At 43.1% G+C, this 19933-nt stretch overlaps 1 protein-coding gene across 5 annotated transcripts in view; it reads right to left on the reverse strand.

Moving 5' to 3' along the window:
* Positions 1-19933, reverse strand: part of PTK2 (protein tyrosine kinase 2) — a 211110-nt gene that overhangs the window by 113729 nt on the left and 77448 nt on the right. For all 5 annotated transcript variants that reach the window (XM_086741328.1, XM_086741324.1, XM_086741326.1 and 2 more), the window contains 2 exons: positions 14790-15016; positions 3284-3450 (listed from right to left, as the gene is read on the reverse strand). In XM_086741328.1, coding sequence (XP_086597454.1) covers positions 3284-3450; positions 14790-14984 — 362 coding nt within the window. In that variant the 5' untranslated portion in view covers positions 14985-15016. The remainder of the gene's footprint in view (positions 1-3283; positions 3451-14789; positions 15017-19933) is intronic.

The raw sequence follows: 19933 nt of genomic DNA on the forward strand, positions 1-19933 counted from the left end.
CCTGAAGCAAACAAATCCACTCCAGTCTTTATTGCCTTCTCACGAAAAAAGCCTTGGGATTTTGTTTGTTTGTATTTCCCTTGCCACCTGGGATCACCTCACACGGACAGGTATACCGGCCTTCACACACTTAAGGAACAATTACCAGCTTATGCCAGTGTAGGATAAACCTAACAGCAGCACTGTCACTGGGATCCAGCCATGAACAAAACTCTCCGATTGCATTTGTGTCGTGGTTTGTACCACTGTACTACAGTTGTTCTACAGCAACTGCATGGAATTACACTGAAATTATACAATGCTTCTGTAGTGCCAGATCTTGTATAAAAAAAATTTCTTGTGTTTCTTGTATGAAGAAATAAGACAGCATTACCCAGTGTGACACAAACCACAGCAGACTCTGGAATACTTATTTCCCAAACAAACTACTACAAACAAATCAGCAAGCAGTTCCAGTCATTATAACTGTGATCACTTTTGGCACCATGATTTAGACGCATTCGGAATTTTCTCATGCTGGATGGAATTATCTCCATTGCTGAAGAATCAAATAAAATGGAAAAAAGGATATTTTGTTTGATACCGTTAATTAACGTGAATCTTTCTAAAGTAAACATACGGTGAAGGCACAGGCATAGTTAATAGAAGGCTTTTTATCTGAATTTTAGGGCCAATCTTTCTCCTTTGGAGGCAAAATCGAAGTATTGGACTTTACTGATTTTTTTTTTTTCTTTAAAGCTAAAAGATAGTTCAAACCTTTCCTATCTTACGCAAAACCGAAACCTTTTTTAGCAAGAAGGTGGTCAAAGTAGTAGATAAATGCAAATGTGAGGGAGGGGAAAAAAAAAAAGACTTCCAGTAAGCAGTGGTTTCCTGTTTGCCACGTAAGTGAGGCTCTCCAGCGCCAGTTCAGCAAAGCCGAACGGTGTGTGCTCCCGCAACTGAACCGTGCCACACGGAGAGGGAAGAAAGTTTGAAGTGATGGATTTTTGGGCGACCTTGTAGCCCCGAAGTCCTCTAATATTTACTCTTCCTAACCTCTAACTACAGCCGTGCCACCTGAACCGGAGTCGTGTCCCTGTTTCTCCCCTTCACTAGCTCATCCTCTGCGGGACCATGAACAGAACAGCACCACACAAAAGCTGCGTATATGGGAGATGGATTTTATTCCGGTAACTTTTGTGTACAGCCTACTGACAATCTGTAACTTCTAGCATTTGGATTAGTCCGGGAGAATGTCTGAGATCTAATTTCTGAACACTGGGAATACACTGCCCTTCTAATTTAGACGAGTAATTAAAAAAAAAAAAAAAAATCACACAGGAAGCAGTTACTGGTTTATTAACACTACAGGAAGCTTTTAATTTAAGAACCATTCCAAGACTTCTGCCCCTTTACTAATCTAAATATTTTCACAAGTACTGTCATACGATCTTAAACACTCCGTGTGACAGTATTACAAGTATGACAGCAGCATTTTGATTACGCACAGCAAATCTCCACAGGTTTAAAAGGTATGTCAGGCTGCATGTACGCGATAAAACATTAAACGACACTCTGGAAAGGTATTGAATAATTTACGTCTTATCATAGCTCTTTCATGAGTATTTTATACAATTCCTTTCCACAAACTTCAAAACAATCATCTAATTTTGCTTTTCAAAGTCATTAACTTTGTTCTGCAGCGTGTACAACGCCATTTGCACCACCTAATAAAATTGTAACTGACACTTGTACCCTATGTGAGAAGTCTCCACAGCATGAATTATTCACATCTTGTACGCAGCAGCACTGTCATGAAAAGGATGCCGGAATCCCCTGCTTCCTACGCTGTGATTTCACAGTATTATCGATGAAACATTTCCTGTGAGTTACAGAAGGAAAAACACCGATGCACATCTCAAACAAGAAAATGTAACCTGCACAGAAGAGACCATGCAACACATCTGAAACACAAGTTTTAAACGTTCCCAATCTGTTTGAATTTGTTCCATTAGTTAAAATTGGGCTTCTAATGAGAATTTATAAACGGAAGATTGCCATCTGTGACATCTACAAGTATACAATCAATCTGTTTGCAAGAAATTAACTCTAGACTATTCACAATAATTTTGGAGAAGGTATGTGCGGCCTTTAAAATAACTAGCAGCTTTTAAACAAATTGTGGCTACAACCATAAACCAGAGAAAAACATGCACAAAGCCCCTGCAATGCACTAGTAACCATAGTAATCCACTTTCTGGTATTCCCAAGTGCAGTACCACACTTGGTTTAATGATATTTTAGAACTCCGAGCTCTCCATCTTCCCTAGCAGACTACCATGTCCTGCAAATAATTGTACTTTCCAAATAATTTTAGTCTTTCTACTGGGAAAGCGGACAATCTTTCCCTTCTTCATGTCCAGCCCATATCCTCTCCTGAGCATCCACCATCAGCTTGCTCACTGTGCTTACTCTGCTGAAAAGCCAAAGGGAGCTCAACCCTCAGCAGAGCACAGGTCATACCACCTCTCTTCACCAGCTAACTAGTATCAAAAAACCAGAGCAGCAAATGTACCTAGGTGTTAAAAAAAAACCCCAAAATCTGCAGCTACCTTTCTATTTATTCTTCATTGCTCCTGGTACAACTGAAGAAGATCCCAGTTAGAAACAAGGCAGATGTCACTCATCACTCTGGGCCTCAATTCGTTATCCGAAAACCAGTTTTACAACTGCAGAGGAGTAAACTGATCTATTCACTGCATTTCATTCTTTCAAAATTACATTTCTCTTACTTAGTCTACATATAAATATAACCAATACTTAACAACATTTTATTACTTTCATTTAAATAACAAGATTTATCCTTCTAAATTTTCAGAGGGGTGCTTATACCACAAAGAGGAATGCCATTCTTGTCCTAAAACTTTTAAGGACAACAAAACCTGAGATGGGGCTGGTTCACAAGATATATAATACGTTTTGCAGATTTTCAGGACAAATGACTAGGAGATTCTTGTTCCTACTTTATACCTCCTCCTTATCCCAGGCTACGCTTATCTGTTCTCTTCAGTTTGCAGGAAACCCCTTACAACAACAAACTCTTTAAAGCAAACAAAACGCCACTTACAGCTCTTTCTGAAAAGTTTGCTTGTTTTTTATTTTTTACCCTGTTCCATCACCTCTATTCCACCACAAAAAGATCCTCCTTAGCAAAGCAAATTATACAGAGAGTAGTTTTTAAAGACAAGGCAAAAAGATGTATATGACTCGATTTTGAAACTGAACAGATTTATACTCTTACTTCCATTCTTCTGGAGGGTGGGCTAGTTCAAATTTCTCTCTCACATTGGACACCCCCATGTCCAGGTGCAGCCAGTGAACCTCCTCAGACTGCAGATGACTGAGCCGTAACCCGTAGCAGGCCACGTTTTTCACTTTGTGACTGTCCACAATCTTCTGAATTATGCCCTAGAAGAGAGAAACACACTCCTTAGAAGCCATAAAAAGAAATCTATTTTTTCTAAAAATCCTACAGTGAGGCTTTAAAATGTAATGCTATAGACTCTAAGCACCAAAATAGATACCACTTTTATTAAGAATACTAAACATGTTCAATTTTAAGCTACTTTTTCAGACAACCATTTCTAATTTATGAAGTTTTACCAGCATGGCTCCACAAAACATCAGGAAATACGTTTCCACGCATCTTATCAGAATTAAGCCACTACTTCCTCTACGTAAAACAGAAAAATGTAAAAGTCAAAATATAAAAAGCGTATTTTTGGATGACAGTGAGATGTATTTTTTCAGAAAAAAACCCTCCATCACTAGCCTTTAAAAGTCACTTTTCATCTACCATTGGAAAACCATCTTACACCGTTCTCTTATTCAGTGACCCAACAGCGAGGGTTCGGTAGCTCACGTCACAGCCCCTTGGTTTCCTTCCCCTTCTTCCCCTCACTCATTTTCTTCTAAGATTCAGCACAGAACCCTTATAAAATGACACGAGACAATTATTTGGGAAGATTCTCCAACAAAACAAATGTCATACTTGTTGGTCCTGAGGTAAATTTGAGAGTTTGAGGATCTCTTGCCCAAGAAAAGAACCTTTCAAAAAAAATCCCTTCTGTTAGACCTTAGGAAGGTCTAACACGTGGGAACTAAAATTCAAATTTGTTCACAGATCATGGATTAGCAACCTCCCGGGTGCAGCGTGCCAGGCTGTCCTCCTTTTATCCAGATCAGAAAGTCAGCAGGAGATCATAGCTGCTGCCTCACAACTTGGTAGAAGGTCAGGCTTGCCTCTCTGCACGGCGGCAGATCCCTGCCAGTCCGGAGTTTAGAGCTCAGCAGGAGTGCAGCTATCGCTGATCCCAGACACTTTCAGGAATTCACAGCCCTCTGCTTCTGACCCTGCTGTAATGGTCTGAAAATTTCCTACTGAAAATGCTGATGTGCGAGCGTGTGTATACACAGATATGTACACATATACATACACATGCACGTATAGGCACACACAGATGCACAAACTGCGGATTCTTGCTCAAAATTTCAAAAAACATCAACAGGTAACCACTGTTAAGCACCACAGGACCCAGAAGTGGTCTACTGAAGTGCGTTAGGCACAGGATGACACTGTTTTCCAAAAATTATTATTTTCTATCCCAAAGAAATTGTTTAGGACCCTGATTCTGCAAAGTGAGCAAGCAGAAAACTAACTGCAAAGAGAAAGAAGGAAGCACTAAATCTGAATAGAGGGGGAAGATGACACGTGGAGGAGTGGAATCATGCTTCTGGTGAGGTGATAGCGAGCTGTTAGATCAGCTCACACGTCTTACGAAACTGCAGCCTTTAAATAATCTTCCAGAAGCAACACCGCGCACAGTGAAATGTATAAAAAAATTCAATTCTTTCCAGCCCACAAGCAGGAAGCACAAGCTGTGCTTAGTAAGTTCATGGAGTCTGAGCCAGAAGAGGCTCCATCAGGCCCAGCATCTTGTCTCCAACAGCAGTGGGATGAGCATCCCCAGAAGCATCACTCACTTCAGTACCAACAGTGCCTCCTAACACCCTTGGTCTTCTCCACACCCAGGAGCTGGACATCCACCGCTAAGCGGATGACGAGCCCTACACTTGAAGGAAGATGGACACAGAGAGCAAAGCATGCAAGACGCTTGCAGAGGACTGTATCCTGTGGGAGGGAGACTTCAAAACACGCCGGCAAATCAAAGTTTTCAACTGGCGCTACCAGCTGGCAGCACCACACAGATGAACCGGCAACAGCTGAGTCCCGGTGGCCAGAAGGCACCCAGGATGCTGGGACAAAAGTCTGAGGCAAATGAAAGCAACTTCCCCACAGGTACGCTGGTAAAATAACCAAAGGAACAACCGCAGTGGGCACAGATGGATGCTGGGGGAAGAGGCGACACCAGGCAAGCACATACGACACTTCCTCTGAGTTCTCTCCCAGCCTTTGACTATTTTTATCCGAGTGGATTTCCTGAGCCGAGCATTGTTTCTGTCATTCATCAGCCTTCAATGAAACTCTTCCAGTTACTCATCCTGTCTCCCCTTGAAGCAGTTAACTTTTTGTAACCTTACCCAGTCCCAGAGGTCGATCACCAGGTCAGTGAATGGTTTTAAATTTGAATCAAACGTATTGACCACAGGGTAGGAAAAGTTGGTTAAATTTGGTTCTTGTCTGTATTTATGGGACTTTTAACACAAAATTACCGAATTTATACAAATTACCAAATACTGCAAAGGAGAACAGTTGCCTGTATCCCAGGAAACACAGAACAACCACCAAGTACTCTCAGAAGTGACAGAGGCACATTTAACCTCTTCTTCACCCGAAGGACAAGCTCTGCTGAGTTAGTAAAGCTAACATTTTGGCGGGCGTGCTCTCCTCTAACGGGAACACTGCCAGCTTTTCCACAGGCACGCAAACAGAAGAGATTCATTCAGTTGCATCTCTTTCGGCACTCTGTATAGAGCACACAGCACGCAGTGTTTGGTTTTGGGGTCTCTGACGCTGTCAGTTGATAATGAAAACGGGGGCACATGTTCTTAACCGACAGCTATGCCTGCTGTGATAGGAAATGGCTTTGGAAAGAAAAAAAATTAAGGTAAAATTATCTATGACCACAAACCACCAAGAACGCTGATGTGTACGGCTCAGCTGAAACCATGAGTATTTACTCACGAAAGAATCAAGATGGACATCTCAGAACTTCTTAATTTTCAGGTTGGGATTTCAAAAGGACTGAGATGTCTTAATTCCCATCCAAAGAGAGTGAGAGTTTTAAGCCTCTATCCTTGCAGGTAGTTGGTATCACCCCATGAAAATAATTAGCAACAATTAGTAGACACTGTAATTCAAGAAAAAGTCAGCTTCAGTGCAAACATTAAGGAGATAGCAGCACTGTGCGCAGGAGGTCAAGTGCAAGTGTTTGAAAGTACATTCTAAAAACCTCCGTACGCCCAGAAAGGAAGAAGCGATGCTTTATGTGGAACAAACTCGTTGAGTGGCTTCTCCTCTTTTTTTTGTTTAGGAACGCCACGGAGCTCATTCCACATGCTAACGAACCACAGTCAGGATCAAAAAATGGAGAAATAAGGAAATGTGGTGATTAAGACACTCAAAACGGCTGGTCTGCAGGGGAAGCCTCTCAGGTAAAACATCTATTTGCTTATTTACTCTTGTATTAATACACCAGAAAAGTTGATTTTTAAAGCACTTAGAGCCACACCTTCAGTCGGCATACACCAGCACCACACCAGCGCGGTTCACTCAGCGGGAGGAACTCGCACCGGGGGAAGCGCAGCACATAAACAGCAGAGTAACTTCCCGTGCAGCAGGACAGGGTTTGTTTTATTTGGCTGCTGCTTCCAAACCGTACAAGATCTATCTCCAAGAGCTGCACTGGCACCACAGCCACAATCAGGCCACTGTATTTAACTCTGATCGAGTAGTAAACAACGCACAGAGTCTCCTCGTGTTCTGGACAGCCTCCACAGGCCAAGTGAAGACATGTGGAGTGACAAACAAAGCCACCGCCATCGCTCCAGGATGGGCGACAGCTTCTCTGTCTTTCGTGGTCACAACGTGAGGAGCCTTGCCAAGAGCACGCCTGATGTTCTTCGCCACAGTGATCAGAATGCTTAATCAGAAGTTTCCAGACAAATCATTTAACTGCTCAACCACCGCACAATAGCGACTCAAGCGTCCTGCTGAGGTATGTCATGACAATCTTTTAACTGGAAACAGCCGAAGAAACCTGAAATCTCTCCAGACCTGACTACAACCAGCCTTTTGGCTCAGGAAGCTCCTCAGGTGCATTCCTGAGTGGAACAAAACAGCTAAGGCAGACCAAAGCTTCAATCTGGATTACAAATTTGTGACCTCAAATTAATCCCAGCCAGAAATCCTCATAGGAGAGCTTGATTCCAGCAGAACCTGCTCCAAAACAAGACTGCACTTGACACCTACAGGCATTTTCATGTGCCTATTGTCATTCTCACCAATGCCCTACAACTGAAAGGAAGTTACACAACTGTATGCCAGTTGAATGCTGTTTACTAGAATCAAATTGACTTTCATTAGGTTTCCAGAGCAAACGTTTACACCCTGAACATAAAATAGGCAGTGCAGCTGAGCAAAAGAGAACGGGAAGCCCTGAGAGAAATTTCCCGTCAATAACAGGTAAGTGATAGGTCACCTTTCCCTCCCTTTAACCAGAGGGAAGGGAAAAAAAAAGCTTTTTCAATAGCTAGAAAGCGGGATAGCACTCATTTTTACTCATTTGTCTAAAGAACCCACAGATATTCAACACAGCTAACTTGAAAAACAATTAGTATTTGTCCTAAATCAGAAGAGTGTGTCCAAAAATCAAATTTACAGTGCAGTCCATTTAAGAGGCTGTTGAAAAATCAAGACAGACCAGAGAAAGGCTGAAAGGCGCAGGATATTGTGCTCTCGGTATGTATCAATAATAGCTTGTGCTTCTGTAAGTGAGTGAAAATTAATTGCTTGCCCGTAAATTAACAAAGCTGATGTGCTACTACGAATAAATTTAAGTTGGAGTAATATACTCCCCGTGTGACCACAAACCTAACTTCCCTATTTAGTAGGAAGGAGAAAGTGTCTTGCACTAGAAAAAGTCTTTCAGTAGCACCGCTGACATAGGGACATGGTGTTCCCGTCTGTGAAGCACTTAAATATGTCAGAGGCTATTTATATATTAAGTATTATAACTCCTGAAAAACGATTTATATGAGGATCTTCAATGGACAGCTGGACAAAAGCAAAATACAAAGCTCTGATGCAAAATAATTTAAAACTTCCATAGAAAACTCTGTCCCCTCACAACATCAAAATGTGGGCTGTCCTCTGACGACACTATGTCTGATATTCAAAGAGGAAAGCCCACATTCCTCTTTTTCTCATTATCGTGCTACTTTTTCTCTCCTGCATTGATCCAGCAAACACATCTGTACACCACGTCACAAACCAGACTGGGGAACCGGCCCAGCTGAACAAGAACTCTGCCGCTGCGGCCCAGCCGCAACAATCTACTGAAGCTACAGCCTGAAAACACGTTACTCTGGTGCCCAGGATTCTGTCACCGTGCAAGCCCAGAGACAGCACCAACTCAAGCAACGCATCCACCTAAGTGCCTCAGCACCTCTCACGCTTAAGCCGTGCACTGATCACTCAGAGCGCCTCTCCACAGCCACACGTAATTCCACAGGGAACCTCCAAGCGCAGGCTGACAGCGCAGAGCTGGTACAGCCCTGCCTTCCAGCCTCCTCAGCTGAATCGGCGCTTTCCTGATCCTACTGCACACTACCCAAATAAACGTAACAGTATTTTGAATTGTTAACAATAAGTTTCATTTTCCAGAAGCTTAACATCCAGAATTCACTTTCCTGTATCCTCAGTTGCACCTGCCAAGTCTAGGAGCTTCCTTGGAACAGCTATTCATACTGGTTTTAAAAAATTATTTTGCATGTCTCCCTCAACCGAGGACATCAAGAGTATTTTGCACAAGTAAAACAGGCATTCTAAAGACCAAGGGTATTTTTGTCTGTTATAATTAGTCTGCTTATCATCTTTTTTATACTGCTTACATTTGCAGGTCTGTAGTTTTGAGTTGTTGGTAATTTTTCCCTGTTCTCAGAAGGGAGGCACATATCAGCTAACAATACAACTACGCCTTGTCATCTGGTACAATGCATGTACCAGAAAAAAACAGTAAGTGGTACCTATTTCCTAGCTGTTTTACTAGATCAGGAATGATTTCATACGTGTACCTAACTGATGTTAGAAATCAGTGCACTCCAGTCTGCTTCAGTACATCAAAAAATTATACTGCCTCAAAGCAATATATTACTGCATACATGTAGAAATTCGATTTGGCTATGCAGCCATTGCTGCATACAGCAGACTTTTATTACCCACAAGATGGTTCTGAGTCGTGTTGGTGTTCGCAGACTCTTTCCACTGAACTTGGAAGAACTTTGTGGCCAGCCTGCTATCTCCATATTATATTATCATAAGAATCTATTTTAGAAGAGAAATCTAGTGGATAAAAGAATTTCCTGTGTAATACATTAGCATTCTCCTGTACAGAGAGCAGTAGATACACTGGAATAGCCCTACCACGTGCCCATTCCCCTAGAACTCTTCAAGCTATCTGCTTGGCTTAGGAGGACCAAGAAGCACTAAAGCGTATCCAGCCCATTCAGCAGCTGGAAAGCAGCGCGTTCAACCTCCAGCTACCCGGTAGACGACCAGAATCGGCATCACAGATCAGCCCTGCTCCAGACTAGCCACAGCATCTGCTAATTTTTTTTCCAGATATTAGGTCAAAATAAGGCAGGTTTGAAAAAAGTGAAGAGACTTGGAGGACAGAGGTGAAGTTGGATGGGTAGAATTGTGGCTAGAAGTTAAATCTTCTCAGCAACTGAGGTGAGACTGACAAGGCTCTTACCCTTTTCAAGATAGGGAATATCCTTCCTGAGAAGTGTTTGGAAAGCAGGGATGCTGCAGTGGGTGATGAGAGATGCTCGTATCTAAGGCTTCAGCAGCCTGTTCCCCAGTGGTGCAGTAACACTGCAGACCTGAGCAGTGCCAGCATGAACAGGCATTTCCTTTCTTCCTCTACTTTTTTCAGTTGTGTCAGTCTGCAAGACAATACAGCTAACAAGATCGCAAAACCGATCTGGATTAAAGCCAACACTAAAACAATCACTCGTTTTAACTTGGGAGTGAGTTTGCGACACAGTCACCCCACCTGTACCAGCACAGCTAAGGTGGCAGCAAGAGAAAACAAACAGCGGGAAGGATGCTGGCACTGCTGCCGGAAGAAACGCTTGTCTACCTAGAATATCACTTGAATTACAGACCTTTGCACTAGAGATTCTTCCCGTTCCTCTACCACAAACCGGATCTCCAGTCAAATCCTCAGATCTCCTGTATTACTGGGTAAAATACAGCAACAATCCACAGGACAGAAATACCTGCACAAACTCAAGAGCCGAATGCAGACAAACCTGGAAGGAATGGAAATACTGCAGGGACAGGGAGCCAAACCAGAATGAAATACAAACACTGCAGGATGGACTAAAATATGCAAACTGCAAACAGCTTGGGAAGATAAAATTGGATACGGATAGAAGGGGAGAAGCAAACAGGAAAAAAGCAAGCAACAAACACTAACATAGTAGCGCAGTTTTATAAACTGCTTTGCTTTAGTGATGTCTCAGCTGAATGTGCTTCAGCCCTTCTTCTAAAAAGTTTAAATTAGGGAACTGGTTGGAATATGCAGCTCCTCCAGAGCTGCACCCATGCCTTCTACCTGTGAAAAATGAGAGTCTCCGGGTGGGTAGGGAAGCTGATGAATCTGCTCTGGTCTTTTTCCCTTATGCAGGGACAGGACACAGCCAAGGCTTGCCCCTTGACTTCCAAGTTTTTTGAGTCCATTAAGTTACATATAACCTTATCCTTAGCTAAGGATATTGTTCTTTTTTTTTATTCAGTTTTTTGAGTTCTTATTCTGGCAGCATTAAAGAAGCCAACATTCCATGGTGGTACTGCACAAAAAAAAGGAGAAAAAGACTGATGAACAGGTTAGGAGAGCCATGAACACAGCATCTTCACTTGTCAAAGACTTCTAATCAAGCTCAAGAATTAATGACAAAGCTGACAGCTAAAAGTTTTTATGCTATCTCTTTCCAGTTTATGTTTTAAACAGTCTTACAAAATGGGATGAAAACAAATCTGTATGAGAACCAAGGCTCAATCCCTGTCTGGCAATAACCTGGTTTGCGATTTCTGGTTGTTATTTTCACATAAGTAATGCCACCTTCACTTCTCACAACTACTGTTCAGGAATCAAGGATAAGCTTTAAGGGCTAGTAGTTTAAAAGAAGGTGTAGCAGATGCAGGCTGAGCACCTCTGGGTGGGAATGCAGACCACGGAGCAGAACTGCACTCCACCAAAAGCCATCAGTAAGGGCTCACACAAGGTTTCCAAATGTCTGTTTTCTAAAAAACCCAACCCTTCCTCACCCCTTCAATCTGCTAAACGCAGTGCATTAATTTCTCAATCAAGTACAGTGGTTACAGTTCTGCCTCAACTGCATCTCCTGAACACAGAAAGGCGATTTACTCGGAACTGCCGATCAAGACGCGGTGTTTACTTTCAGGGTGCACTTGAGACCAAAGAAATTCCATCTCAGCAACACCCACCTACCTGCATGCCACACCTGAAGCTGCAAACAGGGCAGAGCATGCCCTGCATCCTCTCCAACCCCCAAAAAAGCCCTGGAAATCCCTCTCTGAATATGCAGGTAGACAACACATCCCAATGAAGACAGACCCAGATAAACAGGGAAGATAAACAAACTTTCTTCCTCTGGCAAATGCCTGGCTACATGTGCGCATTTCGCAGGAGACCACTGTCTGCACATTCACAAAAGCCTCTATTTTCTTTTTCTTTTGGAAGTGAAACATGTCTTTAGTATTACACCAAGGAAAAGAGGTAAAGGGAGCATGCCAGTTCTTTGAAATCCAAGAAAGCATTTCCAAGAATTGAAAAGCTGCCCTTGAATCCTTCCGCAGAATACAGGCTGATGCCTCGAAGCAAACAGCTGTTTTTGAGGGACTAAAGCCATCCAGAATAAACAGAGGGCCACAGCCAGAAGTTCTCCTCAAAGTCAAGCCTACACATAGCCACACTGTTGTCATGGTTAAAGACGCTCCAAATCAAACAGCAAGGAAACCGTACCTTCGGCCTGGCCACTTCAGAGACTCTTACAGAAAGTGAAGTTCTGTTCATCTCAGCTTAAAATGAGTTTTTTAACAAAAAAGGGTTTCCCCTCATGATCAAGGATTTGTGTATCATGTATACAGCTGAAGCACTGCTTATGACTCTTAGGAAGTCATAAAAGCTCTTTTTTTTTTTTTTTTTAGAAGGGAAAAGTGCCTTTCCTCACTTCTTTGACTGTCAAACACGTTCTTTCCATTGACAAAGTCAAACTTGATTTTGTTAGAAACAGAACATGTTAGAAATCACAAATCAGGAAGAAAATTCCACCCTTACTTTCCCTTGGTATTAGCACATTCCACAAATCCTTCACTTTACCAGCAGAAATACCTTCAATTGGCTCTTCTGGAGACTTCAGACCAAGTCTGACTTCCTTTGAATACTGGAAAGGTTCCTCGGCTATCATCCCAGAAGCTGTGCTAACCAGGGAGTAGTCTTGAAAAATATATTTTTTTTCCCTTTTAATTGCAGAGCTGTCTCAGAGACATTCACCTCTGAATATTCTTACAGAGCTCCTTGGAAACAAGCCAAAGGCCAAACCCAGCACCAGTTTCCTTCCCAGTCTGTGTTTCAGAAGAAATGGAAGCTCTATAGCAGAGAGCATTTACGCCTCCCACAAAAAGAGAGGGGGTAAAACGAAAGCACAAAAACCTTAAAAGCTATTTTAATCTTAAATTATTCAGCTTGGTCGAACAGCAGTCATCCCAATGGAATGTAGGCTTGTACTCCAACAAGGGTTTACTATTTCTAAAATAAATGTCAGGACATGGTAATACATCAGTGCTAGATCTTTACACTACCGAGTACCTGCACATTCAACAGTCATTGTCCCAGTTTAACAAAATCAAAACACCCCCACATTCCATAAAAGAATGAAGTTTTTAACAGCAATCCATCACATTCCTCTTTATCAGGAAAGGAGAACAAAACAAAAATCCCACTACTTCTGGAAGCAACCACCTAATTCAATGAGCATATAAGAAAATAGAAAACTAAGGCCAGCCTCAAACTCTCACTTGCCTGTTCTTTTGATCCTGCTTTTATAAAAAATATGACACCTTTTTGCTTAAAACAAGGATATGTAAGCTCTGCAAATTGAACTCAGCACTGAATTTCTTACAGGGAGTGCAAGTTTTGGATCCTTAAAGCCAGAGCCACAGGTATTTCTGAGCTGGAGAAACCAGAGATGTAATCTCTGCTCTTGTTTTTCAAGTTTCAACACACTTCTTTGGAAAGATAACCTCAATTTCAAGCACCATATAAAGAACCCCAGACATTCCTCCACAGTAGAGGCTTGCAAGGTTAAAAACACACTGAGATATAGTTTTTCCTCCCTTGTACAAAGTAATACACTCTATGAAACAAATTAATCACATTAGGTATATCAAACCACTATGTGTAAGCCAGGGAGCAAAGATGTTTCCAGTGGCACCCCAGAAACCCTGTTCCATGTGAAGTGCATGCTCCTGACGATTCCCGTTGCTGTACCTCTACAACATGTCTGTTCACCAAGTTATCCCTGAACACAGATGTGAGCTTATTAAATTGACAAGAGACAGATTCTTCTGATCGTCACCAACTAAAATCCTTGAATTTCACAAGCCTGTGACCACTGTTCACAAGATCTACTCCACGTAGGAACGCTGTTAGGTCTTTTCACGCTCAACGATGCTCAAAAATACACAGTAGGAAAGGAAAACATTCAGAACTATTTTAGTCTTTTTGACTTGGTTTTCTCTCGCACAAAGGAAATGTAATAGTGGGCAGAAGGAGACAACAGGTCTCCTTAACTCTGACAACTCTCTCCCTTCAGCAGATTGGCATTGAGTCTTTGCAGCGGAATTTGAAGTACTGCGTGGAGAAGATAAACGTTGGAAGGAACGAGCAGGTGGGGACCTGCTTCTACAGTACGAATCTCACAGAAGAGAACAACCCCGCACACCACCTACCACCATGAAAGATTCTGCTCTTCCAGGATAATTAAGAAATAAGCAAACCACAAGTTTTAAAAGCACCTGACATGTTAAATTGAGCGTCATTCCAATTTAAATACTGCAACACCCCAAAAATTGAAAAACAAAGTGTGGCAAATGGTAAATAAAGGTCTCAGCATTAGAGAGAATGCATGCTTCAGAACAAACACTGTTTTCTCACGCATACACAACGTTTCCAGTACCTCTAAGATTACATATACTTAAAGTTGTTATTAAAAAAATCCCAACCTTTGATTTTTTTGCACAGACTAACTGAAGGACCACATCGTACAAATAAAAGCCGCAGGTGACTACCAGGGTGGCAGGGAGGATGGCAAAGGGACTTGTGGGGAGAAAGCACTCTTCAGCCCAGTTTCCTCACACTGTGGGGGGAATGAGCTTCCAAACAAGACTACTTTTTTTTTTTTCTATGTATACATTAATGTTATACATTTTAAAGATGTAAATAAAGATGGCAGGGGAACGCTGAGAACAGACTTACTCGGACATCAGTAGCATCTCCGTGCCGGATAATGCTGGCCCACGTCGTCGGTTCACTGCTGTTTTCAAAGTAGTGAAAAACCTTTAAGACTCGTTCCATGGCCCCCGGGGAACGCTCCATCCCAGTACTGAGGTGCGTCTTTGCACTTGAACTCGGTGTGTGATTCAAGTTTGGATCAAGGTAAGCTGCTGCCATGGTTTTGCTAGATGCTAGGTATCTGTCATATTCTAGGAAAGGGAAACAAAAAATAAATTAATTTTACTTATACCTGCGTCTTACACCGATTCATACAAAGCATTTACCAAAAATCCATAAAGATTCATTTTTAAAGGACATTTAGTTGCCTTTTTTGAAGTCCCCTCCTAAAATAGTTAAACATCTACAAACGTAAAAAACCCTACTCAGATGACTACCAGAGAAACTGCAAGCCCCTTGCAGCAAGCGATCTGAACTTGAACACCGCAATTGTTAACAAAAGCAATATTTTTAGCAAGACTTCTTCCTTTAGTTTCTCAATGAATCCCCGCCAAAGCCTTCAAACAGCACCTTCCAGTTTTAACAGGAGATCCCATCCCTAAAATCTGCCAGGTCTGATCTTGCAACAAGCCTTTAAAGATCAGCGTGGGGAAACCCTGACAGCCCAGTCACTGAGCTGGAGGCTCTCCCCTAAGAAGCTGCACACCATCGCCAGGCTCTCCTGTTTACATCACTTGATAACATCACTTGTTTTGTGCTATTTTGGGAACCAGTGCCACTCAAAACCATCCAGAGCTAAATTCATTATTCACTGAGGAACAATTAAAAACACCACTGGCCTTCCTGCTACTAAATAAGGGGCTAAGTTTTATCAGCAACTTGCCCGGTTTCCAAGTCTGGTGGCAAAAGGCATGGACCATGGTAGGAGTCTGCACCTCAAATCAAAAAGAAAAAACCTGCCTCTTGGCTACTGCTGCAAATCAGTCAGCCACAAGCAGACGGTGTCTGAGAAATCAAGGCAGTAGAAGAGAAAAAGAGCAAACACCACCTCCTCCCTCGCCTGACACTCCCCAGCACCATTCCAGTCTGCTGGCTGGAGAGAGCAAAGAACTGCAGGACTTTGCTCCAGGGCTTGGACAAGCGCACGGAGATTTCTGCACCTCCTCCTCCCAGCGAGCAGCCAGTGGGGAGGCAGTTTTGGAAACGTGGAGATGCTGAAAATAAAACAAACTTTGTCTTTTTGGCAGAGTACTCAACATCTTTCTGGTTGTAAAGCTGGCCTGAGAAAGGGAGCCGGAGGAGAGTGAAACGGCTTCAGTACCATACTGAACGCCTGAGCCTTAGTCTACCTCACCACAAGGCAGAAGAGTGCTTGCAGCTGAGCTCTCGCAAGGCAACCGGTTCAGCAAAATATCCGGAAAAAACGCAAGTGGTTTGGTTTTTAAGCGTAGCTTGGTTTTACAGCACAGCCGCCTGAAGTAGCTCACCACAGGCGTTGGACAAGCACAGAGGAAGAGTTGGTGGTCAGGAGCAGGAGGGGAGACCATCTACCCCCCCAGCAGCAGCTAGCCATTACACCAGTTCACCAGTAATGTCAAACCACACCATGAGCTCAGCTAACAGGAATCCAGCACCAGGAATATCAAGGCTTGAAATCTTCAGACATTTGCTAGAGGCTAAAACAGGACTCAAGCCTAACAAACATCTTCAGTGGCTGCCTAATTCAGGCCCACAAGATAAAGAGGAAAGGAACGGCCCATCTGTGCAGCACATCTTTCCCTCTGGAATAAACGGCTGAATTGCATTCATCATTTAAATTGGCAGTACTGGGGCAGACAAAAGGCCTCTAATGTCCTGCCCTGAGGGAAGATGGTAAGAGTAGGCCAAGGAGATGTTTCTCCCAAACACTGTCCCAGCGCCTGACCCTTGAGGGACTTCCCCATCTACCAACTGCTGGCTTGGTTTCATATCGCTGCTGCCTCTGTCTGAAAACTCAGTAAACCATCATAGCTTTGGTACCTACGCCCATGTTAAAAACTTTCCTCCTACCCACCCTACGCTAACAGATAGAGATCCAAAAATGCCACAAACCCCTCAAAGTTACTCTTGACTTATCCTCGCATCAACGGAGCTTGCAAGTTGTTTTCATACAAACCCTGACTTGAAAGCTGAAGCAGGCATAGAAGTCTCCCCTGCAGCAGACTAATACCAAGACACGACCGTGCATGCTCCTAACCGCAGGGCTCCTCTCCTCCAAGGTTAAAGTAGCCATCGTGACACTCCAGACGTCTGCAGGGTGGGGAGTTCCATCAGGATACATCTGTGCAGATGAAGCCCTTCAATACTGCAACGGCTAGGAATGCAATGGCGTTTTTCAGGCTCGGCCCTGGGCCACGTTTAAGCCTTCTGCATTATGTCCTGCCTCCTTCAGAAGAGCCTACTCTACCTCCAAGTCACTAGTAAAAATGCTAAGCTTTAAGTTTACACATGCAAACAGCAGGAAAATTTGCTACAAACCAAAGTGAGATGAGCATTTTTTTCACTAAAGGAGAATTAAAAGAAAGCCTGCTTTAATATTAATTTAATATTAATTAATTAATGTAAACATACACATTGATCAGGTTTTATTTGGCAGAAAAAGAACAAGGAGAAAACCTACAGGAAAATATCTAAACAAGCATTAAGAGGATGTTCATCACAGACTCAATATGGACGGTCTACATCCCTTGGAGAAGCAAACAAAAAGGCAAAGGAAGACACCCCTTCCCGGACACAGCAGCACTCTCAGGCAGCGTAATGTCAACGCGCAGGCAAAACACGATTCAGATTTTCCCAAAATGATCACCATGGAAAACGTGGACTCAAACACCAGACTGGCCATACTGGGTATAGGGTACTGTCATTTATGGGACAGAGGTTGTAAAAGGTAAAACAACTTCCTACGCAAAACAAGAAAAGCAGTTTTCCTTCAGAATTTGATCATCTTTGGGTTCCTTACAGCTGCTTTACAAAGTCCCAATGCTTACTTTATGAGGTACTAAAGCAGTAATAAATCTGACAGCTGAAGTTCTAGAAACACAGGATCTGTGGTTACAGGCCTATTGAGATTCCCATTACAACCAGTCCTCAGGTCTGAGTTTATAAGGTGACTGTAAAACTCTGTCCCAGGACAAAACTTTGTGAAACATCGCTGCTCTCAATGCAAGGGTAGTTAAACAACTATTTTACAAGATCGGCTTGGCTGTTTTAAGATACAAAGAAAGTCAAGATTACAAGACTAGGATGTTTATTTGGGTTCTTCTAGATTAAAACCAGACTGGTCTGTAATTCTGCCACTACAGAACTCAGTTTAGAATCACAGAACCATTTAGGTCGGAAGAGACCCTTACCGTTCACCTAGCACAGCCAAGTCTACCACTAACCATGGCCCCAAGTGCCACTTCCCTGCTTCTACTGGCCACACTGTTCCCGATACAAGCCATGCCTTCTCGGCCACCTGGGCACACTGCTGGCTCACGTTCAGCCAGCTGTCAACCAGGACCCTTGGGTCCTTTTCCGCCAGCCAGCTTTCCAGCCCCTCTTCCCCAAGCCTGTACGTGTTGCATGGGCTTGTTGCGACCCAAGCGCAGGACCCGACATTCAGCCTTGCTGACCCTCATACAATTGGCCTCAGCCCCTTGATCCAGCCTGTCCAGATCCCTCTGTTGAGCCTTCTTACCCTCAAGCAGATTAAAACTCCTGCCCAACTTGGTGTCACTGGTAAACTTCCTGAGTGTGCACTCAATCTCCTCATCCAGGTCACTGATAAAGATATTAAACAGAACTGGGCCCAGCCACGAGCCCCAGGGAACACCTCTTGCAATGGGTTGCCAGCTGGATGTAACTCCATTCACCACGAAGCCAGTTTTTTACCCAGCAAAGACTACCTGTCCAAGCCATGGGCAGCACTGGCAGATGGTCCACAAGTTAACAAGTCCATACGACAAGGAACCAGCTGTAATTATTCCCTCTTTGACTTCATATTGTCCTTTGTAGGTACAATGAAATTTTTCTTCACTAGAAGGGCGTTGAGCCAGTGGAACACGCTTCCCAAAGAAGTTACGGATGCCCCATCCCTGGAAACATTCAGGGCCAGGTTGGATGGGGCTCTGAGCAACCTGGTCTGACTGGAGATGGCCCTGCTCCTTGCAGGGGGGCTGGACTAGATGGCCTTTGAAGGTCCCTTCCCACCTAACCTATTCTGTGATTCTACACTATCAATAAATTATCACTCAACTGTATTTTGTTATCTTTATCAATTCCCAAAAGGCAGCTTTTCTCCTTTAAAATACTGCAAATTAAATACTAAAATCTTTCTTTCTTCACTGTGAGGGTGGTGAGGCACTGGAACAGGCTGTCCAGAGAAGTTGTGGATGCCCCCTCCCTGGAAGTATTCAAGGCCAGGTTGGATGGGGCTTTGAGTGACCTGGTCCAGCGGAAGGTGTCCCTGCCCATGGCAGGGGGGTTGGAACGAGACGATCTTTAAGGTCCCTTCCAACCCAAACCATTCTGTGATTCTATATTTCTATGAAGTCTTACAATGTTGTCCAACCTCTATATTCTGATCCCTACCTCAGGACGGAAGGTATCGACATCTATGAAATAATGTCCTTCCAGGCGGCATCTCCACTAAACAACTTGGTCCATCTCAATTCAAACCTACAAAAATCTATTTAAAAATGGAAGAATCTATTAAAAATACAAGTAAAAGTCAGAGTTCATTTATTTCTTTGGTCCTGGTGTAAAAATTCTACAAGAGTTAAATTACTTAAATATTTTAAAGTTATTAAAAGAAATAAAAGCCTTTAGGTTACTTGCATCCTCAATAAACAACGCTGGTTTACCAGACTGACTGGCTGGAAAGCAGTTTTGCCAGAAGGACCTGGAGGTCTCAGTGGACAGCAAGCCAACCATGAACCAGCAACGTGCCCTTGCAGCAAAGGTGGCCCCCAGCCTCCTGGACTGTGTTAGCACTGTCAGCAGGTCAAGGGAGGTGATCCTTCCCTTTACTCAGCACTGGTGAGGGGAATCAGGAGCACTGGGCTCAGTTCTTCGCTCCCCAGTACAAGAGAGACACAGACATAATACAAAGAGCTCAATGAAGGACCACAAAGATGATTTGAGCATCT

The sequence above is a fragment of the Chlamydotis macqueenii genome, chromosome 2 (genome assembly GCF_036417535.1).
Source record: "Chlamydotis macqueenii isolate bChlMac1 chromosome 2, bChlMac1.mat, whole genome shotgun sequence".
Taxonomy (NCBI): domain Eukaryota; kingdom Metazoa; phylum Chordata; class Aves; order Otidiformes; family Otididae; genus Chlamydotis; species Chlamydotis macqueenii.